At 44.0% G+C, this 12,394-nt stretch overlaps 1 protein-coding gene across 17 annotated transcripts in view; it reads right to left on the bottom strand.

Annotated features, from left to right (window-relative positions):
• PNPLA4 (patatin like phospholipase domain containing 4) overlaps positions 1–12,394 on the bottom strand; it is an 85,037-nt gene that overhangs the window by 49,583 nt on the left and 23,060 nt on the right. For 16 of the 17 annotated variants that reach the window (XM_027533440.1, XM_027533441.1, XM_027533436.1 and 13 more), the window contains one exon: positions 9,426–9,491. The exons of the other annotated variant lie outside the window; for it this stretch is intronic. In XM_027533440.1, coding sequence (XP_027389241.1) covers positions 9,426–9,491 — 66 coding nt within the window. The remainder of the gene's footprint in view (positions 1–9,425; positions 9,492–12,394) is intronic. 17 annotated transcript variants of the gene reach the window in all.

Raw genomic sequence — 12,394 nt, forward strand, 5'->3', positions numbered from 1 at the left:
CCGGGAGCCACAACTGCCAAAGCCCCTGAACCACAGCTACTGAAGCCCACACGCCCTAGAGTCTGCTCTGGAAGAAGACAAGCCGCTGCAATGGAAGAGCATTTGCACAACTCGAGAGTGGCCTCCACTTAACTAGAGGAAGCCTGGGTGCAGCAACAAAGACTCAGTGCAACCAAAGATGAAACAAACAGAAAAACACGTCATTATGACACTGCTCCTCTGCACAGAGGCCAGTCATCAGAGGGTCGTGCCTCGCCTCCCAGGGTCAAATATATATATATATAAATAAAACTATATGTAAATATAAATACATGTATTTCTTACTATATGTAAATATAAATATATATATTTCTTACTATACATAAATATAAATATATAAGTATTTCTTAATACATAAGTCACTCAGTCGTGTCCGACTCTTTGCAACCCCATGGACTGTAGCCTACCAGGCTCCTCCATCCATGGGATTTTCCAGTCAAGAGTACTGGAGTGGGTTGCCATTTCCTTCACCAATTTCTTAATATACCTATGTCTGAATATATAAATATCTATTTCTTAATATATATATTTCTTACTATATATAAATATAAATATATCTATTTCTTAAAATACCTACTTGTTAATATATATAAGTATCTCTTTCTTAATATATATAAATATTTACTTCTTAATTATATAAGTATCTATTTCTTAATATATAGAAATATATACAGTTCTTTATATATATAAATATATATGGATTTCTTTACATACATAAATATATAGATTTCTTCATATATATATTTATATATATATAAATATATGTATATTTCAAGAAATGAACAAGACTTAGTAGAACAAGAGGCCTGTGACTGATGCAAACATTACAGATCATCCTGGGAAAGGTGCCCCCTGACTCAGCTATATGTCTTCAGTGAAGTGAATGAATGTTTCTGCATCTCAATTTCCTCATCTGTAACATAGAGTGGTAATATTCCCTACAGCAGATGGGAGTGGACTGTGATACATCAGATAGAAAGCAGTAACAACAGAAGTTTTGCTTCTTTTTCCCATGAAAGCAACACTGAAGGTACATTGGTAAGGTGCCCCTCCTCAAATCATGCACGCCCCAACTCTGTCTCTAATTACAGAGTGATCTGTGACCTCATGATCCACAATGGCTGCCAGAGCTCTGGTCATCACGTCTAAGTTCCGGGCAGCAGGGAGGAAACACACACACACAACCTCACTTCTTGTAAGTCCCACAGTAACTCGGCCTACCTCTCCCTGCCCGCACTTTAGGGGACGGCCACACCTAGCAGCAAGGAGCACTGGCGGACGTGACCTTTCAGCTACATGGCAATAAGTCCACATGAGAATTGCAGTTCCGTTACTGAGGAAGAAGAAGAGGACACTGTATGTTGGAAGAAACTGGGAGCCATCAGCACCTGCACCTCATTCATAATACAGTTATTACTACTTAAACACGGGGCATGTTCAGCATAGTCTTACAACATATTCAGGTGGCCAGAAACATCATTGACGTTTCCCCATATTACAGAAAACCCAAGTGGACCTTCTGGCCAACTCAATACTAGCCTTCTGGGTCTCCGTTCTCTAACCTTCGTTCCATCCTCCCTTTCCTTCCTTCTTTCCCGTAGCTCCATCCACCTTCTCCGTCAGCACCTCTTAATTTACCCATCGCATCAGCAATGCTGATGACTCCCGGATCCCAAATCACCTTTTCATGATCATATATAATCTCGTAAGACACCTGAGTGGTTTGCATATATATATATTTTTTCCTGCCATTTAGCCATTTCTGTCATGATTATATATTATCAAGCAATAACTTGAAGTGAAATCATCACATTTCAGATCATCAAATTAAAGTTCATAACCGTAATGTAAAGTTGATTTGGCTAGCATCTGTGTTCAACATTTATAGGTAAAAATAAGTGTTGATTTTTACTGCTCTAACGGAAAAATGCTACTTAGCCTACTTTAAAATTGTTATGTCAAGTGGGGTACTTTTCACGTTTTTAAATGACAACAAAAAATCGTGCTCCTTGGTAACTGAGTATCTGCTACCTCTGAGCGGCAGTATCCAGAATAGGGGTGGGAAAAAAACCAGCTTTGAGATTCCCAAGTGCTCTAGTGGCTCAGACTCCCTGCTCCCAATGCAGGAGGCGCTCGTTCAATCCCTGGTCAGGGCACGTGCCTCAATTAAGAGATCCCATGTGACACAACCAAGACAGAGAACAGACAAATGAATATTTTAAATGGCTTTCTGCGAGCTTTTGTTTATGCTGCTTTACAGAAAAAAAAATCAGTGTATATGATGTTTCTGAGTGGTCACGGAGAGGGTTTCAGCCAACAGCATGGAGGCCCATCCCTCCAAGTAATGCCTGTGCCTGTGGCTAATAAAGAGAGCTCAACCTGGACAAGGCAGACCACCGTAAGGGTCTCCGTCTCTGCCTCTCCATGATGTTATCCAGTGACTCAGCCTCACGCTTCTCATCTGCCCCTTTTAGACAATCGTGCCAGGGCACACTGGTTTGGCCAGGAATACTATGAGAAGCACGGAAAAGGGCTGGGATGGCCAGGAAAAGTCGGAGGAAGAAAATCATGAGGGCTCACAAGGTCCAAACACAGACAGATCCCCAAACACATTAGCCAAGAGATGTGTAAAAATCAATCCCCTGGTTTTGAGACCATCCACCCACTGAGCACAGGCCTTTTGCAGGGTCTTCAAAATGAATGAACCAATGACAGCTATTAAATGCTTTTCATGTACACATTTATAAATGAAACATACATATCACATGTCTATAAAATAAACAGCATTAATCATCCATGAGGATGTGCCTGATTTTGAGTAGGTGTTACACAGTGTATGGGATTACAGAATATATATCTGCAGTGTGTGTTACATAGCTTCTGTGTCTGGGAATTCCCTGTGGTCCAGTGGCTGAGACTCCCAACCCTTAATGCAGGGGCCATCATGGTTTCAGTCCCTGGTCGGGAAGTAGACCCCACAACGCCCTGCTAAGAGGTCTCATGCTGTAATCAAAAGATCCTTCATGCTCCAACTAAGACACAGAGCAGCCAAATAACATTTAACTAAATGGTGGCGCTAGTGGTAAAGAGCCTGCCTGCCAACGCAGGAGACTTCGAGAGCCGCAGGTGTGAGTCCTGGGTCACGAAGATCCCCTGGAGGAGGGCACGGCACCCCACTCCAGTATTCTTGCCTGGAGAACCCCATGGACAGAGGAGCCTGGTGGGCTACGGTCCGTGGGGTTGCAGAGCCAGACATGACTGAGTAACTGAGCACACAGACAAATAAACAGCCCCTGTGTTTGACCATAAAACGCTTATCTCTGCTGTGCATTAAGGAGATACTGTGTCTGGTTATCAGTGTGTGCACTGGGGTGTAGGCTATGGAAGAGCAGGATCAGACAGGATGGTGAAATTTTACAGCACAAACATGTTTTGCAGGACGCAGAAAGAAGACTTCGGGCAGTGTGGACAGCAGATAGCAGGCGGTAGTTCACTCAGTTCAGTCGCTCAGTTGTGTCCAACTCTGCAACCCCATGGAGCACAGCATGCCAGGCCTCCCTGTCCGTCACCAACTCCCGGAGCTTACTTAAACCCATGTCCATCGAGTCGGTGATGCCATCCAACCATCTCATCCTCTGTCGTCCCCTTCTCTTCCTGCCCTCAATCTTTCCCAGCATCAGGGTCTTTTCAAATGAGTCAGTTCTTCTCATCAGGTGGCCAAAGTATTGGAGTTTCAGCTTCAGTATCAGTCCTTCCAATGAACACCCAGGACTGATCTCCTTTAGGATGGACTGGTTGGATCTCCTTGCAGTCCAAGGGACTCTCAAGAGTCTCCTCCAGCACCACAGTTCACTACATCTCTCTAAAACGCCTCCTGCAGCTCTCCGTCAGTGATGGTTGTTTCAGCCTCTCCTTCATAGATACATTTCCAAGGAGGACCGAAGAGAAGAGCAGCTGGCTGCCGGCGGGGGACCCCTGGGGGTGGGATGGCATGAAGGGCTCCAGCCTCACGTGGGGGCCAGGTGAGGGACACCCTGATCGGTTTCCCCAGCCTGCCAGCACACTTTGCTTCTAACTGTTCATAGAAGGGGCCGTCAAGAGTACTTTTTTTTTTATTTTAAGATCTAATAAAACTTTATTATGAAGAATTATCCTGATTATAATAGTCTCTGGTCCATCAATGGGGAAACGTTACAAAAAAAGGCAGCTTATAATATACCAACTGTGCAAATCAGATATTTTAGGTAGAGATATTTTCTCTGTGAAAACTGAAACTGGTAGTCACTCAGTCGTGTCCAACTCTTTGCAACCTCACAGACTGTAGCCCACCGGGCTCCTCTGTCTGTGGGATTCTTCAGGCAAGAATACTGGAGTGGGTTGCCATTTCCTTCTCCAAGAGGACGTCTTGTAAGTCTAAAGAAGTCTTTTGCTGAGGCTTGATTTGTGACTCAAGATGTGATCTGAAATTAAAATCGTATCAAGCATCTGCCCTGATACCAATGGCGTGAGATCAGAAATTAATTATAGGGGAAAAAACTGTAAAAAACACAAACACAGGGAGGCTAAAGAATATGCTATGAAATAAATAACCAAGGGGTCAATGAAGAAACCAAAGAGGAAATCAAAAAGTATCTGGAAACAAGTGAGAAGGAAAACAAGACGATCCAAAACCTATGGGATGCAGCAAGACCCGTCCTAGAAGCAAGTCTGTAGCAGTACTATCCGACCTCAAGAAACAGGAAAAATAGAGAACAACCCAACCTTACACCTAAAGCAACTACAGAAGGAAAAACAAAAACAACAACGAAAATCAGAATTGGTAGAAGGCAAGGAATCATAAAGATTATATAAATAAAAATACATAAAATGGAAATGAGGAAAACAATAGCAAAGGTCAATAAAACTAAAAGCTGGCTCATTGAGAAGATAAACAAAATTGATAAACCTGTGGCCAGACTTTCCAAGAAAAAAAAGGCACAGGACCCGAATCCATAAAGTTAGAAATGGAAAAGAGTAGCTACAACAGACAATGCAGAAATACAAAGGATCATAAGAGACTGCTTGCTGCTGCTGCTGCTGCTGCTAAGTCGCTTCAGTCGTGTCCAACTCTGTGCGACCCCATAGACGGCAGCCCAGCAGGCTCTGCCGTCCCTGGGATTCTCCTACAAGCAACCATATGCCGATAAAATGGACAACCTGGAAGAAACGGACAAATTCTTAGAAAAGTACAGCCTTTCAAGACTGAATCAAGAAGACATATTCAGGGGATATGAACAGACCAATCCAAAGGAGTGAAATGGAAACTGTGATTGAAAAATCTTCCAATAAAATGAAAGTCCAGGACCAGATGGCTTCACGAGTGAATTAAATGAAGAATTTTTACAGTAGAACTAATATGTATCCTTCTCAAACCTTTCCAAAAAATTGCAGAGGAAGGAATACCCCCAAACTTGTTTCATGAGGCCATCACCATGATACCAAAACCAAAGATACCACACAAAAAAAGACAATTACAGGCCAACATCACTGACGAACATAGATGCAAAGGTCCTCAACAAAAATACCACTAATAGCAATCCAAATCCAAGCAAAAGGATCAAACACCAGGATCAAGCGGGATGTTTCCCAGGGATGCAAGGATTCTTCAACATACACATATGATCATCTCAATGGATGCAGAAAAAGCTTCTGACAAAATTCAACACCAGTTTATGGCAAAAATGCTCCAGAAAGTGGGCACAGAGAAGACCGATCTCAACATAATAAAGGCCACATGCAAGAAACCCACAGCAAACACCATTCTCAATGCTGAAAAGCGGAAAGCATTTCCCCTGAGATTAGGAACAAGCTAAGGGTGCCCACTGTCACCACTATTAATTCAACATAGTTTTGGAAGTCTTAGTCAGAGCAATCAGAGAAGAAAAAGAAATAAAAGGAATCCGGGTTGGAAAAGAAGTAAGTGTCATGTCACTGTTTGGAGATGACATGATGGATAACATAGAAAAACCTACAGATGCCACCGGAAAACTACTGGAACTCATCAATGAATGTGGTAAAGCTGCAGGATACAAAATCAATACACAGAAGCCTCTTGCATTCCTACACGCTAACAACCAAATATTAGAAAGAGGAATTGAGGAGACAATCCCATTTACCATCACAACAAAAACAATATCTAGGAAAATCTACCTAAGGCGACGAAAGACCTGGACTCAGAAAACTGAAGACATTGAAGGGAGAAATCACAGATGATACAAACAGATGAAGAGGCATGCCATGTTCCAGGAGTGGGAGAATTAACACTGTGCAAGTGACTGTACTACCCAGAGCAAGCCACAGATGCAGGGCCACCTGTCAAAGGAAGAATCAACATTGTGAAAGTGAGTATACTACCCAGAGCAAGCCACAGATTCAGGGCCACCTGTCAAAGGAAGAATCAACATTGTGAAAGTGATTATACTACCCAGAGCAATCCACAGATGCAGAGCAATCCCTGTCAAAACACTAATGGCATTTTGTTTCCCCAAGAATTAGAACAAAAATTTTTATAGTTTGTATGGAAACACAAAAGACTCCAAATAGGTTCTAGGTTCATCCACCTCATTAGAAGTGACTCAAATGCGTCCCTTTTTATGGCTGAGTAATATTCCATTGTGTATATGTACCACAACTTCTTTATCCATTCATCTTTTGATGGACAAGAGTGAAGTGAGTCAGAAAGAGAAAGGTAAATACCATGTTCTAACACATATATATGGAATCTAGAAAAATGGTACTGAATAATTTATTTACAGAGTAACAGTGGAGAAACAGACATAGAGAATTTACTTATGGACAAGGGGAGAAGGGAGGAGAGGGTGAGATGGGAAAAAAAAAGACTCTGAATAGCCAAAGCAATCTGGAGAAAGAAAAACAGAGCTGGAGGAATCAGGTTCCCCAACTTTATACTCCAAAGTCACAGTAATCAAGAAAGCATGATATTGGCACAAAAACAGATCAATGGAACAGGACAGAAAGCCAGAGATAAACCCACACATCTATGGTCACTTAATCTATGACAAATGATGGGGAAACAGTGGAAACAGTGGCTGACTTTATTTTGGAGGGCTCCAAAATCAATGCAGATGGTGACTGCAGCCATGAAATTAAAAGATGTTTACTCCTTGGAAGGAAAGTTATGACCAACCTAGATAGCACATTAAAAAGCAGAGACATTACTTTGCGGACAAAGGTCCATTTAGTCAAGCCTATGGTTTTTCCAGTAGTCATGTATGGATGTGAGAGTTGGACTATAAAGAAAGCTGAGCACTGAAGAATTAGTGCTTTTGAGCTGTGGTGTTGGAGAACACTGTTGAGAGTCCCTTGGACTGCAAGGAGAGCAAACCAGTCCATCCTAAAGGAGATAGTCCTGATTATTCATTGGAAGGACTGGTGTTGAAGCTGAAACTCCAGTCCTTTGGCACCTGATGTGAAGAGCTGACTCATTAGAAAAGACCCTGATGCTGGGGAAGATTGAGGGCAGGAGGAGAAGGGGACGATGACAGAGGACGAGATGGTTGGATGACATCACCGACTCGACGGACATGAGTTTGAGTGAACTCCGGGAGTTGGTGATGGACAGGGAGGCCTGGCGTGCTGCGATTCATGGGGTCACAAAGAGCGACTGAGCGACTGAACTGAACTGAATCTATGACAAAGGAGGCAAGAACATACAATGGAGAAAAGACAGTCTCTTCAATCAGTGGTACCTGGACAGCTACATGTAAAAGAATAAAATTAGAACACTTTCTAACATCAAACACAAAAATAAACTCTAAATGGATCAAAGACGTACATTTAAGGCTGGACACTATAAAACTCTTAGAGGAAAACACAGGCAGAACACGATTTGACATAAATTGCAGTAAGATCTTTCTGACCCACCTCCTAGAAGATAGAAAATCAAAACAAAAATAAACTAGGAGGGTCCAGTTACACTCAAAAGCTTTTGCACAGCAAACGAATTCATAAATAAGACAAAAAGACAATCCTTAAAATGGGAGAAAATATTTGCAAATGAAGCAGCTGACAAGGCATTAATCTCTAAAATACACAAACAGCTCATGCAGCTCAATATGAAAAAAAAAATCTGCAAACAATAAACGCTGGAGAGGGTGTGGAGAAAAGGGAACCCTCCTATGCTGTTGTTGAGCATGTAAATTGATGCAGCCACTATGGAGAACAGTATGGAGGTTCTTCACAGAACTAAAAATAGAAGCACCACATGATCCAGTAACCGCACTCCTAGGCATACACCCCAACAAAACCATAATTCACAAAGACGCATGCACCGCCACGCTCCTGTCTACAAGAGCCAGGACATGGACGCAACCTAAATGTCCACTGACAGAAGAACGGATAAAGAAGATGTGGTCCACACAGACAGCGGAATGTTACTCTGCCATGAAAAGGAACGAAACGGTGCCATTGGCAGGACATGGACGGACCTAGAGACCGTCATACAGAGTGAAATAAGTCAAGAAGAGAAAAGCAAATATCATATAAGATCACTTGCACGTGCCATCTAGAAAAATGGCACGGATGAACTTACCTGGCAAAGCAGAGACAGACTGACTGAGAGAACACATGTATGCAGACCAAGAGGAGGGGCGGCGGGGAGGGATGACCTGAGAGCCTGCGGTGGACGTATCTCCACTACTGACACTGTGTCTAACATAGACAAGTGACGAGAAACTCCTGCAGAGCGCAGGGAACTCGACTCGGCGCTCTGTGGTGACCTAGGTGGGAAGGAAATTCAAAAAAGAGGGAATATATGGAAACACACAGGTGATTCACTTTGCTGGACGGCAGAACTAACAACAGGGCTTCCCCGATCGCTCAGGGGTAAAGAATCCGCCTGCCAATGCAAGACATGCAAGAGACAGGGGTTCAATCCCCCGGTGGGGAAGATCCCCTGGAGAAGGAAAGGGCAACCCACTCCAGTGTTCTTGCCTGGAGAGTCCCACGAACAGAGGAGGCTGGCGGGTCACAGAGTCGGACGTGACTGACATGCACACACAGCAGTGCAAAGCAGCTATACTTGAGTACATTTTTAAAAACTTTATTGTTGCTTCTTTGGATATTAAAAATAAGGGCAAAGTTTTTTTAACCAAATGAAAAAAGGAGGGCCCTCGTCAATCATTCTCAACCACAAAATCTCAGTTCCAGGGTACCACGGCCCCTGCACTGGACTCCTTTCCTTTTGTTAAACAGACACAGACCTATGATACCAAAGTCATAGGAACAGAGTTGGAGCCGCCAGAATAATATCAACAGTCATGGATGTTCCTAAAGGAAACGGATGACTACAGGAACCACGGATCCCGCGTCGGCTCTAGGACGCTTACCTGCCCTTTGTATTCCACTGGCTTCAGTCCTGCATAGATGGGCAGGAAGCTGCTGGCCAGCAGGACCTAGTGGACAAAATAAAGACACAGCTCGTGAAATGAGACAGCAACACGCCCTACCATCTATTTCACACGTCATCTACTAGTAAGTTACAATTGTTTAAACACAAAGTGAAGCGAAAGTGAAGTCTCTCAGCCGTGTCCGACTCTTTGAGACCCCATGGACTGTAGCTTACCAGGTTCCTCCGTCCATAGCATTTTCGAGGCAAATTGCCATTTCCTTCTCCAAAATCTACTATAAAAATGAAACATGGTCCAGGTATTTCATGGACACAGTGAAACCGAAAGCATTAGTAGCTCAGTCATGCCCAACTCTTTGCGACCTCATGGACTGGGGTCTTCCCAAGCTCCTCTGTCCAAGGGATTCTCCAGGCAAGAATACTGGAGTGGGTTGCCATTCCCTTCTCCAGGGGATCTTCCCAACCCAGGGACTGAACCTGGGTCTCCTGCGTTGCGAGCAGAATTCTTTATCAAGTGAGCCACCAGTACATACTTAAACAGAAGATAAAATTTTTCATGTTGGAAAAGACATTAAAGACATCGGCACAATTCATGGTCCTCTGATTCCATCGACTTCACCTGAGAAACACTGGCACTTTAATGGTAGATGGTCGCGTCACTGCACAATTAAAGTCCAGTTCAATTGAGTTGCTCAGTTGTGTCCGACTCTTTTCGACCCCATGAACCGCAGCACGTCAGGCCTCCCTGTCCATCTTGAACTGCCAGAGTTTACTCAAACTCACGTCCATCGAGTGGTTGATGCCACCCAACCATCTCATCCTCTGTCATCCCCTTCTCTTCCTGCCCTCAATCTTTCCCAGCATCAGGGTCTGTTCAGTGAGTCAGCTCTTCACATCACGAGGCCAAAGTATTGGTGTTTCAGCTTTAGCATCAGTCCTTCCAATGAACACCGAGGACTGATCTCCTTTAGGATGGACTGGTTGGATCTCCTTGCAGTCCAAGGGACTCTCAAGGGTCTTCTCCAACACTGCAGTTCAAAAGCATCAATTCTTCTGTGCTCAGCTTTCTTTATAGTCCAACTCTCACATCCATAGATGACCACTGGAAAAACAATAGCCTTGCCTAGACAGACCTTTGTTGACTAGATGGATTAAAGTCCAGGTTTGTCTAAATTCCTGAGTGCGTACAGGCTGCAAGTCAGTTATTTACGATGTTCTATGCCACAATGTGAGAATCATTTGGATGTTTCAGTCTTCCAGAGGAACAAACCCCTCTGGTTGTCATGGCAGTGATTAGCTCGCAGCTGAGGGATGTTTGCATTAATGTCACCAGGCTGTCACCAAAGGAAGAAAACATGTTACATGCCAGGGACATGTCCTGGATATGTAATGAGACACTGCCAGCTAGACGCACCAATCATACTTTACCTTCCATTTAAAAAGTCAAAAAAGACTGACGTTGCAAATATTACCGTCTCCTCCCACAGAAAAAGCCGGGTTCTGGGGAGCTTTCCTGAAATGCACAAGTTTTTATTGTGCAATGCGGTTTGCAAATCGCTGTGTTCTATCAGGAAAGATACAGCGTTAGATACTGACTACTTAAGCTCCAAAGCTTCAGTTGATAAGTCAAGACTCCATGGCTGTTTGCTGTGAAAGGTTTCATCAGGTTTCTTTTCCCAGCAGGAATTATTCAGAGATGGGTTATGAGCCTTAAAAATGAGTCGTGCAGTATGCATCAGGGCTTCCCAGGTGGCACCAGTGGTGAAGAACCCGCTTACCGGGGCAGAGAACATAAGAGATGTGGGTTCAGTCCCTGGGTCAGGAAGATCCCCTAGAGAAGGAAATCGCAATCTGCTTCAGTATTCCTGCCTGGAGAACCCCATGGACAGAGGAGCCTGGTGGGGTACAGTCTATGAGGTTGCAGAGTCAGATACAACTCAGCAACTGAGCATACACAATATCCATTAAGAGTTACTCAGAAGTCAGAAGGGTACTTCACCCAAAGAAACGACGCTGTACCTGTGATTTGTGAGGTCAGCTCTCACAAGCTGATTTATTCTAAAGGGCAAATTATGAGAGGCCCGGTCACCAGCATAATGACCTGGAGGGAACAGCCGACTCACCAGAAAAGACCCCGATGCTGGGAAATACTGAGGGCGGGAGGAGGAGGAGGGGATGACAGAGGACGAGATGGTTGGATGGCATCACCGACTCGAGCACTGCCACATACACATACGACCATGTCTACAATAGACAGCTAGTGGGAAGCTGCTGTATTAGCACAGGGAGCTCAGCTCGGTGCTCTGCGATGACCTAGAGGGGTGGGATAGGGCGGGGGGAGGTTCAAGACAGATGCGATGTGAGGGGATGGATGGATGTATATATATGGCTGATGTATTTCATTGCAGAGCAGAGAGCAACACAACATTGTAAAGCAAGTGTACTCCAATTAAAAAAAAATCCTATGATAAACCATAATCAGATCAGATCAGATCAGATCAGTCACTCAGTCGTGTCCGACTCTTTGCGACTCCATGAATCACAGCACACCAGGCCTCCCCATCCATCACCAACTCCCGGAGTTCACTGAGACTCACATCCATCGAGTCAGTGATGCCATCCAGCCATCTCATCCTCTGTCGTCCCCCTCTCCTCCTGCCCTCAATCCCTCCCAACATCAGAGTCTTTTCCAATGAGTCAACTCTTCACATGAGGTGGCCAAAGTACTGGAGTTTCAGCTTCAGCATCATTCCTTCCAAAGAAATCCCAGGGCTGATCTCCTTCAGAATGGACTGGTTGGATCTCCTTGCAGTCCAAGGGACTCTCAAGAGTCTTCTCCAACACCACAGTTCAAAAGCATCAATTCTTCGGTGCTCAGCCTTCTTCACAGTCCAACTCTCACATCCATACATGACCACAGGAAAAACCATAGCCTTGACTAGACGAATC

Source organism: Bos indicus x Bos taurus, chromosome X (genome assembly GCF_003369695.1).
Source record: "Bos indicus x Bos taurus breed Angus x Brahman F1 hybrid chromosome X, Bos_hybrid_MaternalHap_v2.0, whole genome shotgun sequence".
Taxonomy (NCBI): Eukaryota; Metazoa; Chordata; class Mammalia; order Artiodactyla; family Bovidae; genus Bos; species Bos indicus x Bos taurus.